Source organism: Phocoena sinus, chromosome 1 (genome assembly GCF_008692025.1).
Source record: "Phocoena sinus isolate mPhoSin1 chromosome 1, mPhoSin1.pri, whole genome shotgun sequence".
In the NCBI taxonomy this organism is placed as follows: domain Eukaryota; kingdom Metazoa; phylum Chordata; class Mammalia; order Artiodactyla; family Phocoenidae; genus Phocoena; species Phocoena sinus.
This window is the reverse complement of record NC_045763.1, coordinates 34,771,853-34,794,606: the sequence shown is the minus strand read 5'-3', so window position 1 is coordinate 34,794,606 and position 22,754 is coordinate 34,771,853. Positions and strand designations below refer to the sequence as shown.

The window sequence follows — 22,754 nt, the reverse complement described above, 5'->3', positions numbered from 1 at the left end:
ACAAGTAACCAAAGGAAAAAATAGATAAATTGAACTTCATTAAAACTTTTGTGTATCAAAGAATACTATCAAAAAAGTGAAAACACGACCTACAGAGTGGGAAAACATCATGCTCAACTTACGTATCTGATAAGACAGTAGTAGCCACAATATATAAAGAGCTGTAAAAAAGTCAATAAAAGACCAATAAGCCAACTGGAAAATGGGCAAAGGATTTGAATAGTCATTCCTTCAAAGAAGATATACAATGGCCAATAATATGAAAAGATGTTCAACATTAGTCATTAGGGAACTACAAATCAAAACCATAATAATATACCACCTTACACCCAGTAGGATGGCTATAATAAAAACAAATTACACATTTAAAAGTTGCTAAGAAAGTAAATCTTAAAAGTTTTCATAATAAGAGAAAAAAATTATGTAACTATGTATGGTGACAGATGTTAACTAGACCTATTATGATCATTTTGCAATATAGACAAATATCGAATCACTGTGCTGTACACCTGAAGCTAATATAATGTTTGCATGTCAATTATACTTCAAGTTTAAAAAAGACTTTAAAAACAAATATATAAAGTGGGCCCACACATTACTAATGCTTGGAAAACATGCATTGTGGCTTGGGGCTTGTTTTTATGGTGGAGGTATGGTGACTGTTTGCATAATTTGTCGAGGCAAATTAATACACCCAATATAAAAGTTTTGTTTAGTATGTGAAGAAATTGGAACTTCATACATTGCTGGTGGGAATGTAAAATGGCATAACTGTTGTGGAAAACAGTTTGGCAGCTCCCCTAAAGTTAAACACAGAGCTATCCTATGACCCTGCAATTCTACTCTTAGGTGTACACCCAACAGAAATGAAGACATATGTTCACACAAAAACTTGTACATGAATGTTCATAGCAGCATTATTTATAATAGCCACAAAGTAAAGCAACCCAAATGTCCATCAACAGATGAACGGATAAACAAAATGTGGCATATCCATACAATAGAATATTATTGAATCATAAAAAGGGATAAAAAACGGATCCATGCTACAACATGGTGATCCTTGCAAACATTATGCTAAGTCAGAGAAACCCACACAAAAGGCCACATATTGTATGGTTCTATCGATATGAAATGTCCAAAAGAGGCAAAGCCATAGAAACAGAAAACAGATTAGTGGTTGCCAGGGACTAGGGGAGAGGCCATTGGGACTGACCTTTAACAAGTACAGGGTTTCTTTTTGGGGTGATGGAAATGTTATGGAATGAGATAGTGTAATGGTTGTACAGAAGAGTGAAGATACTAAAATCCTCTGAATTATATAATTTAAAATGGTACATTTTTTGTTTTGTGAATTATATCTCAATTTTAAAAACATCTAAAAATTAAATATCTTCTATTTAATTTGTTTATTGTCTGTCTTTCACTTCTACAACGTGAGCTCCTGGAGGGCAGGAATTTTTGTTCTGTTCCTTTCTGTATCTCCTTGGCACTTTGTGGGCACTCAATAAAGATTAGCTGAATTTTATTTTATGTATATTTTACCACAATAAAAAACTAGTTGAGACATTGCATTTTTGCACTGTAGTACATGTGAATTGTACTCGGAGCCCCATCTTGCCACCCAAACTCATTTCTCTCACTTCTTAGCAGGACCCCTTTCCTTTCCCAGGTTGCTTTGCCCACACCTGTTTCTGTATGTTGCTCACCCAGTTCAAACTCCACATTCCAACTTAAGTCTCCTTTTCTTCCACCGAAGCCTTCCCTGACTCAGGGCAGAGTGGGCCCCTCCCTCCGTTTGGCTCAGACAGGCATTCACCTGCCACAGAAGCCATCGCCCTGAAGTGCTACTTCTCTACTCTCTACACAATGGAGATCGAGAGCAGTGAGTGTGTCAAGTTCATGCGAACTTCTCATCCCATGTCCATTAGGGTACCTCCTCTCATTCCAGATGCCCTGAGCAGTTAAGGATGCCATCTGGCTATCATCAGGAGGTACTCGCTCTCATACCACAAGGGAGGGGGATGGCTTTCTGCTGCACACGTCCTCTTCAGCTACTATGTCTTGAGCACTGTAGTAGGTCTTGGAGACAGAGATGGGCAGGACCTGGTTCCCACCCCCTGAGCAGCTCACAGTCAAAAAGGGGAAAAGGCACATAAATCTATAACTGTCATAAGCCGTAGTACTATGCTAGCGGCATGGATGAAGTGCTTCGGAAACACAAAGGGAAGGGCAATAAATTTTGTCTGGAAGAGAGGGAAGGAGACCAGGGACGTGGACAGAGAAGAAACGACGTGGAGTTGGCCTTAAAGCCCGAGCAGAAGTTCACTAGAGGGCAGAGGAAGATGGCGTTCCCAGCAAAGGGAAGAGAGCAGAGGTTTAAAGACAGCAGAATACATGGTCTAGTCTGGAATGGATTACGGAGGGTTCGCGTGGCTAGAGAAAGCTGCAAAGGAAGATGGATGCCGTTCGTCCAGGGCCTTCAGTGCCACGGTGAGGAATATAAACAGTATCTAATAGGCAACACCAGTTCTTGGGAGGGTTTTTCAGCAAGGGAGCGACAAGAAGAGATCTTTGTTTCAGAGAAATTGCTCCCCTAATGAATAGAGGATGCACTGGCAGTGAAGTTAGGGAAACCAGTCAGAATCAAGTCAGGAGTCGCCTGCCAGAGTCCAGGGAAGGGCTGGGAAGGGTCTGGACAAAGCAAGGACAGTGCGGACAGCGAGGAGGGGACAGAAGTAAGGACTACACCACAAGCTCCACAAGGGGGAGCTCCGTCTCCTCCGAGCAGAGAGGAGGCCCAAACAGAAGCCCGGGAAGAGGGGCACTGACCCCGGTGTCCGCGCGTGCTCTTCACCACGACTGGGTAGCCCAGCGGCTCGGCTTCATCGATCATTTTTGAAAAGTCTTCATGCCCACCTGTCAAGAAAAGCAAAAGTCAGTGAAGGTGAGGCTGATGGTCCAGGGCTCTGAGGGAATTCTTTGGAGGCCTCACATCTCTCTGATTAAGGCAATGTGAACCCATTCCATCGGACAGACATGTGCTGTGCAAGTGCCATACAAAAGGTGGGAACAGAGAGATCAGGAAAGTAGCATCATCACGCGCTTCCACATGGCAGAGGCTTCACATGCTCCAGTTCACGCAATCGTCACGATAACCCCGCAGGCAGGGCAGGGATTCTTCCCTTACCTTGGCTGTGGTAGGCAGAATTCTAAGAAGGCCCCCAAGATTCCTACCCGCTGGTGTACATGCTCTGTATAAGCCCCTCTCCTGAGTGTAGGGGGGACAAGTGACTATGCTGGGATAGCATTCCTGCAATTAGGCTAATAATCAGTTGACTTTGAGTTAATCAAAAGGGAGATGATTCTTGGTGGACCTGACCTAATCAGGAGAGCCCTGTAAAAGAAGGTGAAGCATCAGAGAAACTCTCCTGCTGGCCTTGAGGGAGCAAACTGCCATGTTGGAGAGAAGTCCATGTGACAGGGCCAACAGGCAGCCTCTAAGAGCTGAGAATGGCCCTCAGTTAACAGCCAGCAAGTAAGTGGGAACCTCAGTCCTACAACTACAAGGAACTGAATGCCAACAGTAAACCTGGAAGACCCCAGACCCCAGATGTGGTCCCAGCCCAGCTGCCCCTTGATTTCAGCCTGGCGAGACCTAAGCAAAGAGTCCAGCTATGCTGTGGCTGGACTTCAGACCTCCAGAAACTGTGAGATGACAAATGGGTGTTGTTTAAGCTGCTAAGTTTTCAGTAGATTGTTGTACTACAGTAGAAAACCAATACCCAAAGAAGCCAAGCCTGGGATATTTCTCACCCAAAGGTAAGGCATGACTTGAAAGCCCGAATTGGCTCCACTACACTCCTTTAAGGCTTCATTTAAAAAATATGAATATTAATCTTTGGGGGACCATTATTCTACCTACCACAGGTGATAATGCAGTTCATCAATTTTTTTTTTTTTTGCAGTACGCGGGCCTCTCACTGTGGTGGCCTCTCCTGTTGCAGAGCACAGGCTCCGGACGCACAGGCTCAGCGGCCATTGCGCACGGGCCCAGCCGCTCTGCGGCATGTGGGATCTTCCCGGACCGGGGCACGAACCCGCATCCCCTGCATCGGCAGGTGGACTCTCAACCACTGCGTCACCAGGGAAGCCCAGTTCATCAATTTTTTGCAAAGCAAAATACTCTGGGATACTAATAAGACCTGTCACAAAAGTGCTAATGATTAAAAAAAAATAAAGCAGCATGAAAAGGCAGTGTAGATAACCAGGGGCATCTTTACAATGAGGACATTTTATAAGAAGAGAACTCCCAGCTTCCTGACACCCACTGGTAAATATAACTCCTTTCTAGCCATCCTTTTGTCCTTCCCTTATAATACAGTGCAAGAGGGGTCCTGCTTATCTGAGGCCATCCCCGCACCTGTGCCTCGGACCCCTTTCCCTCTCACCTCCTCAGGGATCTTGCACCATTAAGTGTCCCCTCTCTGCTGTATCTTCAACCTCTCAGTTCAGAATTCCAGCAGCATTTTAAACATGCTCAGTAATCTCCCATCTTAAACAAATAAAACCCATTCCTTCACCCTGCATCATCACTTAACTACAACCTTGTATCCTTACAATCAAGCTACTCAAAGGGTTTCAATTTCCTCACTTCCCATTCACTTCCTCATCCTTGACAAGTTGGCTTTTCTCCCTATGGCTGAACTGAAGCTGTATTCATTGAACTCCCTGTTGCTAAATCCAACACACATCTCCATGAGTATGTTACGCATCCTCTCAGAATTAAACACCCCTTTTAATTACACCATCCTTCTTGGGATGTTCTTTCCATTGGCTTCTGTCATCTCTCTTCTTTCTGTTCTCACCTCTCCAGGTGCTCTTACTTGGCCTCTTGCATAGGTCCTTCTTCCTTTTCCTATTCCCTAAAGGATTCCCTCTCGAACACTCTTTTATTAAATGTTGTTATTTTATTGTGGTAAAATATACATAACATAAAATTTACCATTTTAACCATTTTAGGTGTACAGCTCAGGCCTCTCTTCATTCTACATTTTCTCCCTGAGTAATCTCATCCATTCTTGTGACTTCACTTAACATAATGGAAGTTTCCAAATCTACTTCCTTAGTCTACACCTCTCTCAGGAGCTCCAGATCCATTTATCTGCTGCCTACTGAATAGTTTTACTTTTATATACTACAGACACCTCAAACAGAATGTGTCCCAAACTATAATAACCTCTTCCGACAATGCCTTGCCCTACCCACCAATCTGTTTCTCCTCTCCCATGGTTCTAGGCTCAGTGAGTGTTCGCTTTCACATCTGGTTGCCCAAACCAGAAACCAGAGTCACTCTTGATTCCTCTCCATGCTCCTCATAGCCACTCAATCATCATGTCCTAATATTTCTGTCTCCTTCCTAAGTCCTGAATCTGTTCACTTATCTTCATTCTTACTACGGCCACCTTAGTTTAGACTATCATCGCTCATTTGCATTGCTTATAAAGCCTACCAGTACATATCCTGTCTCTACTTTGCCCCTGGTCCAATTCCTTCTCCACAGCGTAGCCAAAGTGACATTCTGAACTCTGATCAGGCCATTTCCCTGCTTAAAGCCCTCCAATAACTTCCTGTTAGTCTCAGGATTACCCCTGATCTCTTTCATGTACTGTATATGGTGACTTCTTATCTTTCTAGCCTTATATCTCAACCCTATCTCCTTGACGTTCCACAAACTACTCAAAATACCACCAATCGGTCATGCTCTCTCTTGCCTCTAGGTCTTTCTATATTCTGCTTTCTTCTTAGACTGCTCCCCGCCCCCCTTGCTTTAGCTGGATAACTTCAGCTAGTTTAGATGTTCTCTCTTTTGGGAAGCCTTCTTTCCTCATCACCTACTAAACTAAATTAGGAGCTCTCCTGTGTATTCCCATACCACCTTGCGCTAACTCTTATCCTGGCACTGCACTGAAACTGCCCTGAGGGTAGGACTCTCTTACTTGTTGCTAGAGCCTAGAGCCTATTTTGGTAGTTGGCACACAGTGTGTACCAGCTACATATTTAATGAATGAATTCCAGAGAGAAAGAAGCAAAGACATTTCAGACAGAGGACTGAAATGTTGAATCATCTAAGATGAACAGATTCGCCTTGAAAACCAACAAGAGATGCCAGAGGCCTTCTGGGGAGAGAGAACATAGGGGTGCAGGCTATTTGGAAAGACAAGTCTCAATCCTATTTTAAGGACACTCACCATAGGAGAAGGTGTCCGGCATGGGGACCCCATGTCCAGCCAGCTCCTGGAATGTCCAGAATTTGTTGATGCAGTTTAGAATGCTCTGTGGGCGGTTGACTAAGCGGCAGCCCAACTTCTCCAGGTGTCGCAGGACGGTGATGTCACTGTCCGACTGCACTGAGGGTGTGGGCACCCGGACGAGCACCACGTCTGGGAAAGTGGTGAGCGCCTTCTGGTTCAGCTGCAGGCCTGCAATCAAAGGAAGAAATGAGCTCTGGGCTGGCCATCATCTAGTCCCACCAGAAGCACTGGTCCCAACATACTCCTCAAGACTGAACCTAGCAGGAAGATAGCCTTGAAAATGGCACTTGGATATCCTGTTGTAATGAGAAGCTACCGTCCACCCTATACTCCAAACAAATGGGCAGAGCACGACATTGAGGAAACACAAAAGAATGAACAGGGTGGGGCCAGTGGGGGGAAGAGCAGCATATCAAGAATAATCCGGGCTTCCCTGGTGGCGCAGTGGTTGAGAGTCCGCCTGCCGATGCAGGGGACACGGGTTCGTGCCCCGGTGTGGGAGGATCCCACATGCCGCGGAGCGGCTGGGCCCGTGAGCCATGGCCACTGAGCCTGCGCGTCCGGAGCCTGTTGCTCCGCAACGGGAGAGGCCACAACAGTGAGAGGACCGCGTACCGCAAAAAAAAAAAAAAAAGAATAATCCAAGTTAGAAGAATCCATAGGAGATAATGCAGTCCAGCACCCTCCTTCCATGTAGGACTAGTATTACTCAAAATGTAGTGGCTTAGGAGGCTGGAGACTTAATGACAAGGAATGCAGTAAAGGTCACTTATGGTATCTTTACCACTCTTATGACTTCATCTTTAAAAGTCATCTGGAATATTACGAATATAATGAATGTGAAAATGTCAATGTTAGGTAAAAAAAACAGGATACAAAATTATCAGTACAAGTTAGAAAACGCTAGAAGGAAATATACCAACATTTTAACAGTGGGTAATGGGACTAGAGATGATTTTCTATTTATACTTATCAGTATTTTCCAAAATATCTCCAACTGTGTATTACCTTGATAACAAAAAACTTAAAAAAAATCAATATACTAAAAATCAATTCAATATTAAGAAAAACTAGAATGCATCACAAAACAATTGGTCTATATAGCCAAAGGACTTAAACCTGTATGATACTGGATGAACTGGTAGTATTAGCTTGTAGTGAAGACTCAGAGGAACAGGAATGCAGTCTTCAATTATCTGCGCGGCTCCATGCAGAATTATTTGGCTTGTCTTCTATGACCTCAGGAGGTACAGCTGAGGAGCTATCCAAAAGAGCATTATTTTGTCTGACTCTTCATTTCTGTATCCCCAGCGCCTAGAACAGTATCTGCTGCATGATAGGCAGTCAGTGTTTGTTTAATTATACAGAAGCTACATGGAGATAGATTTGGGCTCAACAAAAGGGATACTTTTCCTCTGCCTTAGGATGGAATGGGCTGAGTGAGGCTCATTAGTCATCCGAGGATGGCACAGAAGGAATGCAAAAGTTAATAAGCTCACAGCAACCTGCTTGATCTCTTTCAACCCTGATATCCTATGGTTTGCATTACTCTAAGTAGTTACGTAGGCATCTCCGGTGCACCCAGCATCTGGGGATGGAATGATGGAGACAGGAAATAGACTGGATAGGGCAATGAGAAGTGAGTTCAGGGAACTACTTGGTCTGCCTTAGTGAACCTTAAAGGAGTCTCTAAAATGCTCTACAGAGGACATTTTAAACACAGTTTGAGAACCATCTTTTAGGCTTTAACCTAAAGCACCTTCGCTTTCATAAGTGATAAAAGTGTACAACCATATAACTCCAAGAAAACAGAAGGTACTAAGGAAGTTACTATTCCTCTATTGTGGGATGAATAATATCAATATAAAAACTCTAAGCAAGACAAAACAAAAGCAAGCAAACAGAAAAACCAAAACCACAAAACTACTACATGGATCTAACTTGCACAGCTTCCTCTCATTCTAGATGTTTCACCAATTTAAAAAAAAAGAGAGTAAGCGCAATCATTAAGTTAAATTGTTTTTAGTACTTCTGCTGATAGTGTGAACCCAAGGAAATGGAATATAATTCTCAGGGATGATTTGTAAAGAGCATTCAGGTTATCTTTACTTTGCCATCAGAAAACAGTATCATTTATACATGCTTTTTCCTTTGCCACTTAGCGCCCCTGGGGAAAATAATATGAAAGGGGGAAAAGAGTAAACCCTGAATAATATCCTCAAAACTGGTAGAAGAAAGAAAAGTATTCAAGTTGGTGAAAATGGCAAGTAAAATACAGAACACTGAGGGGAAAACAGCCCAGAACAACATTACATAATGAGATGATATATGCAAAAATGCTTTGAGAACCACAAAACGCTATAGATATGCAAGGCACTGGCATTATTATCGCACAGACACTCTACTGAGCAAGGTAGGACACTGTATGGGGATTTGTACCACCTGATGAGAAAAAATGGCTTTGCAACAGAAAAGTGACCTAGAGAGATGAGAAGCAGCAGAAACGCCTGGGTTTTAAATCTCAACATGAGACCACAGACAAACGGTAAAACTTCTAAATGGGAAGAAAAGAATTCAGTCATTTCTGGAAATACCAACCACAAGTGGAGAGAGACAGCTCAGCCTCGATAAGCAGATTCACGTACACCTAGGAAGTCTTACCAGGATTTCATCTCTCTTCTCCAAAGGTAAATCTTTGGGCCTGGCTCATTCCAACTGAAGCCTTTAATAAATGAAGAATGGAATGGGTTAACGTGGAGCTGAAAAGGCTCTCCCAAGCAGTTAGACAGGTCTGGTCTCTGACTGTGTTGGCCGTCCAGCTCTGTGCAGAGAGGGACGTGATGTGTTTAGGGAAAACATATGCACAACCAGTTACTTCTCTGCCCATTGACCCAGCTCCAGCATCCTTGCTAAGGGGCAACGTCACTTGTCCCATGTTCATGCCCATTTTCTTTGCTGTTTGCACCTTGTCTAAATCACCATTTCTAGAAGTAGGAGACAAGAGTCTGCTGCTCACCGTGGCATCCTTTAGCAGGAAGAGCAATTCCACAGAGCCACGGCCAAGCACAGCTTGGTTTAAGGCTGGCACTTGGCAAACCTGTCAGTGAATTCTGAAGCCTTTAACCACTTAGCGATCTCTCTCCCTCTCCCCATTGATATCTCCTCTTGGGAAAGGATGGAGCTTAATGCGTCACCTTTCCTGGGATCCTTAATGTTCCCACTGCAATCTATGGGCCTTAAACCAAGGGAATGAAGTGCTGATGCAGGACCTCAAGGAGGGCAGGGCTCTGCTTGGCTGCCAGCAATGGAAGGAAAGCCCTGAACAATCAGGGGCTCGTGCCCTCAATAACAAGGGATTTCATGCGATTAAGTGCCCTAGTGCCCTCAGGCATCACCTTGACCTGGGAAGCAAGGTGGGGGGAAAGGAGCTGAGTTACTTCTGGGATATTTGGGGATCTCCCAGACTGGGATTCAGATTTACTATTTAGCCTCAAACCACTTTTTTTTAAAAACTAAAATGATCGCTATGTCCCCAAACAGGTCAATAAGATCGTGAAAAAGATCAGTCCCCAAACTAGTTAGTATAATGACCAATAGCCAACCTAGTCTAAATCAGCTTTTTGAAACTACAATATTTTCTCCATATTACTTCTAAAAAGAATAATATACTTTTATGGGTAATTATGTTTTTGACTCTATTATTTATATTTGGAAATATTTTAATGTATTAAAAACAAGACAGAAAAATGAGTAACTTTTCCAAAGAACTGAGCCTGTTTTTTTTCCAACCTATATATTGGATTAAATTAATTCTACAAAACTATAGACTTTTGCATTTATATGTACAACAGCAAAGAAATGCGCTTAATAATACAGAGAAATAGCTTTAGAAAGAAACAAGTCATTATTGGAAAGCAGAGCTCTAAGAATTAAAACCCATTCTCAATCATTCATACCAATACAGGGAAGAAGCATGGAAAATAAAAGGTGCAGTCATCCAGATCTGAATTTGACTAACATTTTTACTGATCATCTACTGTGTTTGAGGAACTTTGCCAAGAACATTCATAAGTATTACTGCATTTAAATTAAAGACATCTTGTTAAAAAAAACAAAACAACATAGAGAACAGACTTGTGGTTGCCAAGGGGGGGGGAGGGAGGGAGGGAGGGAGAGGGATGGACTGGGAGTTTGGGGTTAGCAGATGCAAACTATTACATTTAGAGTAAATAAACAAGGAGGTCCTACTATATAGCACAGGGAACTGTATTCAGTATCCTGGGATAAACCATAATGGAAAAGAATATAAAAAAAGAATGTATATATATGTATAACTGAGTCACTTTGCTGTACAGCAGAAATTAGCACAACATTGTAAATCAACTACGCTTCAATTAAAAAAAGAAGACATCTTGTATATGCATCCCTGCACTAGATCTGACTGTCAAAGTCTTTGCATTTACACAGAACTGATGCACAGTGGGTCCAGACCAGTGGGCACACAACACTCATTCATGTACACACATATGCATCCCTGGCTTCACAACTAAAAAGCAAGCTTCAAAACTAAACTGGCTTTTTGTACGCTAGGAAAAAAAACCCCACAAAAACCCTTCATGTACAAAGCAAGTGGCAGAAATAAGAAAATAGCAGGACACTGTAGCAGGAGAGCAAGCAAGGACCTCACTTACGGCAGCTTTTAGGACCATTACATTTGGGCAGGATCATGTAACCATGGCTGGTGGTGAAGCTCTGAGAGTTGTTAAAAATGAATCAACACTATAAATAACATAAGTGGATAATAATCCATTAAGTGCTATACATTACTGTGTTGTGTTAGGAGGGAGATGTGTCATCCCAAACATGGTCTGGCTCATCTCAATCACTCTCCAGTTTTTCTCTGGTCTCTTTCTACCCTACCCCACAGCATTTTCTCATAAGGAAGTTACTTTTATTCTTACCGAGTAGATGCTATGCCACTTCTCTTTCCCTTTTAAAGGTCTTTGTTACAATGCCCAAAGAAATCTCACCTCTACCTCATTAAGACCCACAGTCATTATGTGGCCACCTTCTCTTTCCACCAACTGCTAATTTGAGGTCATTTAATTCAATTCAACCTTCACTGAACTGTTGAGATGAATCAGACATACTCTGAAGCAGGAATACAAAGACGAGCCAGGTGATCTCTGCATACCAGGAGCTTATCGTCTCCTTACAGAGAAATATATCAACATAATTTTAATTCATTCAGTCACTCAACACATATTTATTGTTTCATGCATTCATTCAGTGAAGATTTATTGAGCACCTACTTTGGGCCAAGCCCAGTGTTAGTTTGGGTTTCCCCAGAAGGACTGCTGGAGATAAGGACAAGAGGTCTATTATCACGGTGGCAATTTCAGGAAACACTGGAGGGGGAAGTAGAGAAGGCAATGCCGCAAATAAAAGGTGTGTTATGAAGTGAGTGATCACCTTGGAACCCAGGGCTTAATCTTGCCGGGCGACAATAAGAAACGGTTTAGTGCACACTCCTTGGTTACTCCACCCAAGGGGCGAGGAAGCTAGCAATTTATAATATTTATATACCAACCCTGTCTTTGGTTGAGAGCTGATCGAGGGGTGTGGTATTAACTCCCTGGTCCTTCCAGCTTGCCATGCATGTGTGGGCAAAGTGAGCTCCTGTGACCACAGAAAGCCCTCAGGCAGAGATTCAGGTGCTGATGGTTAGACCGGTGGCGGCGGCAGTGTAGGGCAAGAGGGGAGGACGGACACAATGCCATCAAATGGTAAGAGCAAAAGGGACACGGGAGGGCCTCTGACAGGCACTGTCTAAAAGGCTGGGCATAGGGGTTGAGGTGTGAGTGTAACAAACAATATCCCTGGAATTTAAGAAGAAAGAAAACAGACAACTGTAACTAATGTCACTGATGCTCTATGCAGAGCACCTGGGTATTAAGAAGAGTTATCAGTCTGGTTTGGGAAGGGGGTGGGGAGGTTCTAACACAACGTGAGAACTGCTCTAGCAGGCATATATATCAGGGTACAGTGACAGCGAAGGAGGAGGGAACAGTTAGGTGATTATTTCTGAGAATCAAGGAAAGTTTCAGAGAGGAGATGCTGACTCGTAGAGCTTCTGGGCACAGAAGAAATGTGTAAAACTAATAAATGCATAATGTCTACCCTTCAGAAACAAGTCGATGGTCAAGGCATGGCAACACATAAGCACTGAGTTCTGCGACAGCTCAGGGCAAACGTATTTGCAAAGGCCTTTCAAGAAGTTGAGGACACGTGAGATGAAAGGCAATTATGGCAAAGTAGATAAAGTCCTGGCCTCCACGTCAGAGACTTGATTTAATTCTGTGTCGTCATTTAACAGCTTGGCAAGACACAGAAAATGTCCCTGGGTCTCAGTTTCCTCTTCTGTAAAATGGAAGAACTTGAAAACCTTCCTCTCTCACACACCTCACCAACACAATGCTTCCTCGCAGCCACGAAGACAAATCTCATCAGGCCCTTTTCTCCTTTCCTATCAGGCTCTCAAGATTCCAGTCTCCAAGGCCATGTCACTTCCCTGGACTCTGAACCCCACCTGGCTCTGACATGGCCTTTTCTTTCTTTCTTTCTTTCTTTTTTTTTTTTTTAACATTTGGGCTGCTCTGGATCTTCACTTCATTGCAGTGCACGGGCTTAGTTGCCCCAAGGCATGTGGGATCTTAGTTCCCTGACCAAGGATTGAACCTACGTCCCCTGCATTGGAAGGCAGATTCTTAACTACTGGACCACCAGGGAAGTCCCTGACATTGCCTTTTCTACTCCCACCTTGCACTCCTGCCCATCTCCCCGGTGCCCTTGGGGACTCAATCAATGGGACTCAATGGGCAGCAAATCTCCTATCCTTGAACTTTTCAGCCACTGTTCCCTTCCCCTTCTTTTTCTGAGTCTAACTGAACCCTGACTCTGCTTCCCCACCAGCCCTCCCAAGCTGTGGCTTCTCTCCCTCTCACCTGGGGTTACTGGGCCTAGAGGTAGGAGAGACGTGCTCCTTCCTACTCTCAACGCAGCTTGACCAGCATCCTTCTCTCCTCCTAAAACACCCAACGTGACTCTCATCTGACAACACCACACATCTCCCTACTTGTGCAGGTCACCTAAAGACCCCAGTCACTCCCCTGTCCTTGAAGCTTTAGCTCCAGACTCACTGACTCTCCTGTGCTGTCACAGATATTGGTGATTTCAATATCCCCATGAAGAATTCTTCCAATTCCCAGGGCCTCTCTGTTTCTTGACCTCCTTTCCTCCAAGGATCTTGTCCACCATCCCACCCCAGCCACCAGTACCAGTTACATTCTAGACTTCATGCAGTGATCATAACTCCCATCTCCACACACCGTCTCCTATCTTTCCAGCTCACTCTATAGTACCCCAACTCCAGCCACACTTTGACACCACCTGGAACTACCATGCAGGGATCCCCCATCTTTTCACTGCCCCTCACCCCCTTCATACCCTATTTCATTTCCATAGTCAAGCACCACAACATATATCCACAAATCCTTGCACCCATTTCTTGCTTGGCTAAACCACAACCCCAGCTGGACTGATCCAACTCTGCCTACTTCACGTGCCCTCCTGTGCAATGGTGCATGTCTGAAGAAAGAATACGCAAACGTGCTGACTGATCTCAAGGGCATCCTTATTGCTGCCTGCTAAGCACTGTTTCCCTAGTCCATTCACTCTCCCTCAATACCGGACATCATTGCACACTTTCTTTTCTTGCTTCAGATCTTCACTTCTTCCTCCCTCCTCCTCATTCTCACTCTTCCTATTTCAGGGAGAAAAACTGAAGCAATCAGAAAAGAACTTCTCTATAACTTCCCACTATCACATCTACCCACCTGCACCTGTGCCAGTAGGTGACCTTCTCTATTATAATGGCTGAAGTGTCCTTGTTCCTGGCTTAGGCCAACTCCTTGAAATAGGCACTAGATCCCAATCCCGCTCAGTCACGTAAGGCACTGCTCCAGCAAGTCACCTCTCTCTCCTACATCACCAATTTCTCTCTCTCTATTGGATCATTCACACCAGCATGCAATATTCTGTTATTTCTCCCTTCTTTAAGAAAATCCTCTCAAATCCATTTTTGAGCAATATCTTAGCTCAGGCTGCTATTACAAAATACTATAGGTTTGGTGACTTAAACAACAGACATTTATTTCTCACAGTTATGGGGACCAGAAGTCTGATATCGGGGTGCCAGCATTATTGGGTTCTGTTCCTGGCTTGCAGACAGCAGCCTTCTTGCTATATCCTCACATGGCAAGGAGAGGGAGGGAGGGAGAGGGAGAGGGAGAGGGAGGGAGAGGGAGAGAGAGGGAGAGAGAGGGAGAGAGAGGGAGAGAGAGGGAGAGAGAGGGAGAGAGAGGGAGAGAGAGGGAGAGAGAGGGAGAGAGAGGGAGAGAGAGGGAGAGAGGGAGAGAGAGGGAGAGAGGGAGAGAGGGAGAGAGGGAGAGAGAGGTGTCAAGTTCTCTCATCTCTTCTTATAAAGGCACTAATACCATTCATGAGGGTACCACCCTCATGACCTCATCTAAACCTAATGACCTTCCAAAGGCCCCACTTCCAAATACCATCACATTGGGGGTTAGGGCTTCAACGTATGAATTTTGGGAGAATACAATTCAGTCCGTAGCAAGTTATCAACCCATTTTTCACTTTCTCTTTATAACAAAACTCTTAAGGCAGTGTGTATATTCCTTGTTTTCCATTACTTCATTGAAACTGCTCTTATCAGAGTCACTAATGCTAAGTCCACATTCTACATCCAATGTTCAGTTCTCAGTCCTCATCTTAACTTGATTTACCAGCAATAGCTGAAACAGTCTCATCATGTCTTCCTTCTTTAAACACATTCTCCACTCGGCTTTCAGGACACCACACTCTCCAGGGTTTATTTCTTTTACTTAGGATTCTTTGCTGGTTCCTCCCCCTCTCCCCAACCACTAAACAGTGGAGTGCCCCAGAGCTCAGTCCTTGGACCTCTTTTCTGTCGACAGTCACTCCCGTGATAGGTGTATGGAGATGCTCCTACTTTTGATATCTTCAGGCCAGGGCTTTCCCCCGAATCCCAAGTTGATATGATCAACTGCCTACTTGCCATTTCCATTTGGATGTTTAATGGGTACCTTAGACTGAGACCTGATCCTCATCACCTGACCAAACCTAATCCTCTCACACACTTTCCATATGAGTAAATGGCAAACTTTATTCTTGCAGTTGCTCAGGACAAACTTTGGAGTCCTCCTTGATCAGTCCAACGTCTACACATCCAATGTCTGATCCAGTAGGCACATTCTGACAACTCTGTCTTCAAAATATATCCAAAAATCCAGTCACTTTTCACCTCCTCCCCTGAAATCATTCTAGTCCAACAACCATCATCCATCATCTGTTACCTGAACTGCAGCAAGAAACTCCTAAGCCATCTCTCTGCTTCTGCCCTTGCTGTCACCAGTCTATTCTCAACACTGTGGCCAGTATGACCCTGTGAACATAGGGCAGGTCATGTCACCCCTCTGTTCAAAACTCTTCAGTAGATTCCCAGCTCATTCCAGAGTAAAATACAATGTCCTTCCATGACCCACAAGGCCCTATATATTGGCTCCCCCCATGACCCACAAGGCCCTATACATTGGCTCCCCCCACCCCACCTCTCTGACCACCTCTCCTAATGCTCATTAACTCTCTGCTTTGGCCACACTGGTTTCCTTGTTGTTCCCTCTTGCCTGAACCACTCTACTCCTGGATATCCAAACAGCTTGCATCCTCATCTCCTTCAGGTCTTTACTTAAACATCATGATCTGGGTGAGGACCACTCCAGCCACCCTATCTAAAATTACAATCCCTTTCTCTGCCCCCAGAAATGTGCTACTTTTTCCTCCTTTTCCCTTCCTTATTTTTTTCCTCCTTAGCTCTTTTCACCAAATACTAATGTGTTTTAACTTGTTTGTATTCTATCTCCCCATCTAGAAGGTAATCTCCTTCAGAGGCAGGGATTTCTGCCTGTTTTGTTCTGGTGCCTAGATCAACACCCCTCACATAGTAGGCAGTCAACAGATATTGTTGAGCAAATGAATGAATGAAATCATAATAATGAGGGAGGCTGTGTCTGTTCTCACTCTCTGTTATATCTCCAGCACCTAGCACAGTGCCTGGCCTGGCACAGGGTGGGCACCCAATTGATATTTGTGGAATGAACTAAAGGAATGAATAGGATTGTTGTGAAGATTAACTGACACATAAAAGATATTTAAGTATTAATAACAGAGTTACAGGAATGAGGAATGAAGAACCATTATTCCTGTTCATTCCTCAATGCAAAGTAACTTAAATGTATCACTTCCTCATAGCAGGAGTCTTGAATTACTTTTTTTTTTTTTTTAATATTTATTTATTTATTTTTGGCTGTGTTGGGTCTTTGTTTCTGTGCGAGGGCTTTCTCTAGTTGTGGCAAGCAGGGGCCACTCTTCATCGCGGTGCACGGGGCCTCTCACTATCTCGGCCTCTCTTGTTGTGGAGCACAAGCTCCAGACACGCAGGCTCAGTAGTTGTGGCTCACGGGCCTAGTTGCTCCGCGGCATGTGGGATCTTCCCAGACCAGGGCTCGAACCCGTGTCCCCTGCATTGGCAGGCAGATTCTCGATAACTGCGCCACCAGGGAAGCCCCCTTGAATTACTTTTTAATAGTGAAGGAACAAGTAGAACTAGATTGGGAATTTCAGATCTTGTTGGAGTTTTGTATTAAAATAATATAAAGCCCTAATAAGGTGAAGTCTCTCCAGGAAGTGGGTAAGGTGACCCACCTACCTACTGGAGGAGTGGGTGGAGTGATGTGAGGCTAGCAGTGATGTACCTGGATGTCCATGGACTCTCTGCTAATAAGGGGGATGACAAGGAGGTATGGATGGATGGAGATGACGTGGACCTCTGATGATGGCTGTGTCCCTTCCACCAGGCAAGCCTAACAAATTTGGTGGAGGTGTATGGTAGCAACAACAGGTGGTTCAGAAACCTATAAAGCAGGGCTTTGAGATCCACTAAGGATCCCAATCTATTGGTTCTAGAACGTTTTCCAACACAGTTCATGAGCTGTCCCTAAAAACAGCTGTTAGAAACATCAACACTTCAACCCATCCTCAGCCCTTGAGGTCAGCCCACAGTTATAAATGTGGACCCATGGGGTAAAGCGTATCCATTCAGCACTCACATGTTTGGAAACATTACATGGTTGGTGCTTCCACCTACTGACCTTTCCACTAGTGCTGGATGGTGGTTTCTTTGGATTACAGGGTGTCAGGCACAGGCCTTTAGCAGGGACTGAGGTTAAAGATCAACCTTTGTGCACAAAGGTGAGCACGGTACCCTTTTCTGCTAGTGTCTTCTTGCACAGTAATGGGAGTCCATCCTTTCTCTGTGAGGCCTCTGTTGTCTTTTGGAAGGCTGCGATAAGACCATTTCCTCATTCAAGTTTACTTAGGATTTCCCCCTACCCAAACTTTTAAAATATTACTCACCTGGTCACTACAAAGAACAAAGTGAAAGTAGTCCAGAACACCTTAACGTAAAGAACCTGACCTAGAAACTGCCCTATGGCCACCAAGGTTTTAGCTCTGAAAGTAAGGGAAGAATGCTGAATCACCCTGCTCCTAGAAGCCGAACTGTAGCACATCTTCATTTCCAGGGCAGGTTCATTTCTTCTGTCTTCGTATCTGTCCCTGAGTTTGGGACTATACTTTTTTCTTGAGACAGTTAATTGTAAAGGCCTTTGGGTGGTCAAAAACCTTGATTTGCACCAGTTACTCTGCCCTCAGAGAAGTAAATGTGCTCATCACAAAAACAGTTATGTGTTCAATCATGATCTCCCAGACACAGCAGCTAATTACAGTACATCTCACATACCTGAATTAGCCTTCAAGGCACTTCACTCAGTCATCCAACAAACATCAACTGAAGGCCTACTATGTACCTGTTCCAGAGCATATATTTGAGGAATACCCAGTCATTTAGCGGGTGAGAGAAGATAAACTTTGTAAATAGATAAATTACAATAAAACACGATGAATGCTATCTTAGAAGGTCTGTACCATGTTATTCGGCAGCAGATGGCAGAGAGAGATTCCTGGGGGCTGGGTAAGGAGTCAAGACAGACCGTATAGAGAAGAGTGACTTGAGCTGGATATGCAGGGTGAATAAAAGTTCCCCATGGGGGAGGGAGCTGGATCAGACAGGCATCTCAGGCAGAGGCAATTTCAGTGCCAGGGGCAGGGAGGTCAGTATAGGCTGAAGCATAGGGTGGAGTGGAAGAGAAAACAGAAAGTGCTGAGCCCAGAATTACTGAGTGTTGGTCCCAACTGCCAGCCAGCGCTATGTGCCCAGACACCCTGACTGACGTTTATCAGATTAATGTGTGAAAAGAACCTAGACCTATGCCTGGCACATGATAAACACTCCACGGATTCTGCTTTGAATATTACTATGTGCATTTTGGTGCCACGTTCACCACCACCTTATCCTCAGGATTGAGAAAAATTAACAAATATGTGTTAAATGAATGAAGAACTTGTGGTTGCTAAGAAGGAAATGGCAATGGATAGGATTCTCATAATGCTACATCCAGCAGGAAGGTGAAGGGAAAGTGTTTTCTGCAGGATTGCTTCAGTCACCTGAAGGTCATTCACTCTTCCCAGTAGTCTCCCCCACCCAAATCTATGCTGGGTAGGGCAGACCACTGGGTTAAAAAGAATAACCATAAAACCTTACATTTGCACAGCTTCTTCAGCTTACTTGTATTATCTAGTTGAAAATAACTGCAGTCTTTAAAGCCCCAACTTTTAACCTCTTGTCTGAATCCTATTTCAGATATAACCTGAAATTCTCATCTCTGTATTTGAGTTCCCGCTAGCCTCCATGGAGGGAAGACTGGCAATGAATTTAAGAAACTGGTAGAGTCACTGCCCATACCTGTCCCAAACTGACCCCTTCATCTACTCCCACACGAATCTCAAGAAAGAACAGAAAGGAGCCTGAGCAAAGGTGGTACCTTAACTTCCTAAACTATCACATTACTTTGCAAGGTCACTGTCTAGCCTCAATTTAATATAATTCAGTTCAGTTCCACATCTGATGTCCTAAGGCATACTTATTCCATTATCACTGGCTGGGAATTAGGAGACCAGGTTCTTAAACTTCAGTTTGCTGCCAATTAGCTGGATGGCACTGAGCAAGTCACTTCGTTTTTTTGAGCACCAGGTTTTTCATTTGTAAAATGAAGGGGTCAGAAGGGGTGATCCTAAACTCCTTCCCAGCTCTCACAATAATTCTCAAATGGGAAATAGCATCGATGTCATTGTAACTCTTTCTCTATTTTGAAGCTAGTAAGTTCTAGAGTTTATTTCGGAGGAATACTTTGGCTCAGCAAATTACCAACAGTTTTCTACAGTTGACTCTAGAAGAAACTGGGAAGTAGACTGCATATCTTTATTCACTCAAAAATATTTCTTCAGTGCCTATTAAGGTGTGAGGCACTATTTAGACACTGTTACAGCCCTGAACAAAGCAAACGAGCTCAGTCTTCTCACGGAATTCACTTCCTTGTGTTTAATTAATCCCCCCACGCACCAAATAAATCTTTTGACTGCTTTGGACAGCAGAAACAGTGATCTAATAGGTTTGTTTTATGTGTTGTGATTTGTGTGGGGCAATCTCTGAATTAGCAAAAAAATGAAAACTGCTTCAAAAAATCCCTGTCTTCAGTTTCTCCATCGACTAGGTAAATAACTATGTAGTTTAAAAAGAAGTAACTCCTTGTTTCTGAATAGATTGAGATACATTCACACATGAATTCCAGAAAAATTTTAAGACACTAAACGAAAGGGGTGAAATGTTTCCTGCAGCATTAGAATTTAATTTTCTCTTTTCCTGTGACTGATTCTTTAACATGGGGTTTTAGATACAAAACAAACAGCATTTCTCTTCTCCTTCACAGAATGCATGATGGGTCTACGAAAAGGAACATGATGTGGAATGATATGCCTGTATCTCAATAAAGGCGTCTTTATAGGCTGTAAAACAAATAAATAAAGAGCAAACTCTTGGTGTGGAAAGATGTATATACTAGATTTAGATCAGTAAAATATAACAGATTATTCCATTTAAGTATGGTACTGATGCAGAATTTTAGAGCTGGAGGAACCAATAAATAAAGAGCAAACTCTTGGTGTGGAAAGATGTATATACTAGATTTAGATCAGTAAAATATAACAGATTATTCCATTTAAGTATGGTACTGATGCAGAATTTTAGAGCTGGAGGAACCCTAACCCTTAGTTTTATAAATGAGAAACCTGAGATTCAAAGACATAAAGTGACTTGGCCAAGGCAAAGCCAAGATACTCATTAGCAGCAAAGTTGTAATAAGAATCCAATTCTACTGATTCTCTGTCCTAGAATTAGTTCTATATTAACTAACTGAGAGTTTTAGCAAATCAAGACTAGAGAGATGGTGCCCTTTATGGCTGACAGCCATTGTTTTAGACTAAATGTATGATACCTGATGTCTGTAGTATATTTCTCCAACAGACTACACAATCTGATATTACTTATGAAGGGTTTAGATAAATTTATAGATGAAACATCCAGAACAGATATGTTCTACTTAGAAACAGGTCATATTCAAAATCTCATTTCTAAAGAGCCTGTTCAGAATTTGGAACCCCTTTCCCCTGCCAAAGAAAAGTAACAAATTGTGAGTTAATTTAACCAGGCATGATTGAAACAATACGAATGGTATTCCAAGAAGCACTCTCACTGGGCCCAAAGCCCCTTGAGTCCTGGACCCCCCTGAAGTGACTGGATACCTCCAGACTGGAGGCTGGAGAGACTCAAAACTGCAGGCCAGGGGGAGGTTCCTAAGCCAGGATTCCTAAGTCAGAGATTGTCTGTGTTGGGATAATTAAGAATATCTAAAAACATACGTAACCTCTTGAGGTCATGGTCACAGATGATAACCATGTCTTACCCCAAAAAATCTCTTGGACACAGCAGTGGAGAAATCGGTGAGGCCAGAATGGTCTGTACCTGAAATCTTGGCTTTTCTGGAATCGGAATTCAGTACTTTCAGGGAGGAGGATGAGTTTAAAGAAAACCCATCAAAGGTCTTCTCTCCCACTTTACCCTCAAGAGGTGACTCCAATCTTTCTCAGATTTCTCCCCATCTGCAGGTTCCTAGCTTGGGAATAATATTCTATGTAGCGCATTAATGATGCTTAGACACTCTTGGAAAACTTTTAAAAACATTCATCCTAATGGCAATTTTGTAAATTTAGTGTGGGCTTCTATAAATCTAAACTGACAGCGTATCAATGGGAGCACAATTGGCTAATTTGGGGTTAGCTTGATTTTCTTCGGACCTCCAGGAGGCTTCAGGTGAATTTGAGTTCCTTCCAAACTAAGTCTCCTAAGTGAATTAAATCCTGTTCTCAAATCTTGGCCTCAGGGCAGATGCTGGTAGTCAAAGAAGCTCTCAAGGTTAGGGGCTTTCTCTAACCCAAAGAGGTCTCTCAGGGGACAGCGGCAGGTTTGGAGGCCCGGAAGGAGATTTGGCCCGGGAGGGCCCGGTGCGCGCGCCCACCCGCTGGCTCTCGGAGGTCCCGGAGCGCCTCCCTGCCCTCCCGGGCCCGCCTAGCTCACCGAGGTTGCCGCCGACAATGGTGACGGCGATCTGGTCCATGAGCACCGCCCGGAAGCGCACGTCCTGCTCGGAGCAGCGCTGCCTCAGGGCGCGCAAGATCTGCACCTGAGGGTAGTCCTCGCGGATGCGCCGGTCCGTCAGGAACCAGAGCTGGGAGCACATGGCGGCCAGGGCGGCGGCGCCCGGCGGGGCGCGGGCCCCCTCGGCGCCCCGGGCCGCTCGCTCTGGCTGGCGGGCGGCCGGCGTCCCGGGCGAGCGCGCGCCGCGGCTCCACTCCCGCCGGTGCGCCAGGCGCCTCTGCAGCCCTGACCCAGCGAATCTGCCCGGCCACTCAGCGCCGCCGCCGATCCCGGCCAGCCAATCAGCGCGCGGCGGCGGGCGCGGGCCGGCCGCGGGGCCAGCTGCAGAGGCGGCCGCGGCGGGGCCCAAGCTTGCTGCGGCCGGGAGAAGAGACCCGGGTGGGGTTAGCGGCCCCGGGAAGCCCCGAGCGAGGAGTGCGGCGGGGAGGCTGAGGGAGGGCATCCCTGTTCCGCGCTGGACCCCGGCGGGCGTGGCGCTGCCGGCCGGGGTGGGGCGGCCGGAGCGGGAGGGGCTAGGGCGGCGACCCAGTGAGCCGAGAGGGTGTCCGGGCTGATGGCATAGTGGTCCGCAGCGGGCAGCGGGATGCTTCCCAAAGGCCGTCCCGAGCACCCGG

At 44.6% G+C, this 22,754-nt stretch overlaps 1 protein-coding gene across 1 annotated transcript in view; it reads right to left on the bottom strand.

Annotated features, from left to right (window-relative positions):
- The window catches only part of RIMKLA (ribosomal modification protein rimK like family member A), a 28,859-nt gene extending 6,637 nt beyond the window's left edge, over window positions 1-22,222 (bottom strand). The window contains exons 1-3 of the mRNA XM_032650458.1: window positions 22,060-22,222; window positions 6,252-6,482; window positions 2,833-2,919 (exon numbers count right to left, since the gene is read on the bottom strand). Of these exons, the coding sequence (XP_032506349.1) occupies window positions 2,833-2,919; window positions 6,252-6,482; window positions 22,060-22,222 (481 nt within the window). The remainder of the gene's footprint in view (window positions 1-2,832; window positions 2,920-6,251; window positions 6,483-22,059) is intronic.
- Between the last annotated feature and the right edge of the window lie 532 nt (window positions 22,223-22,754).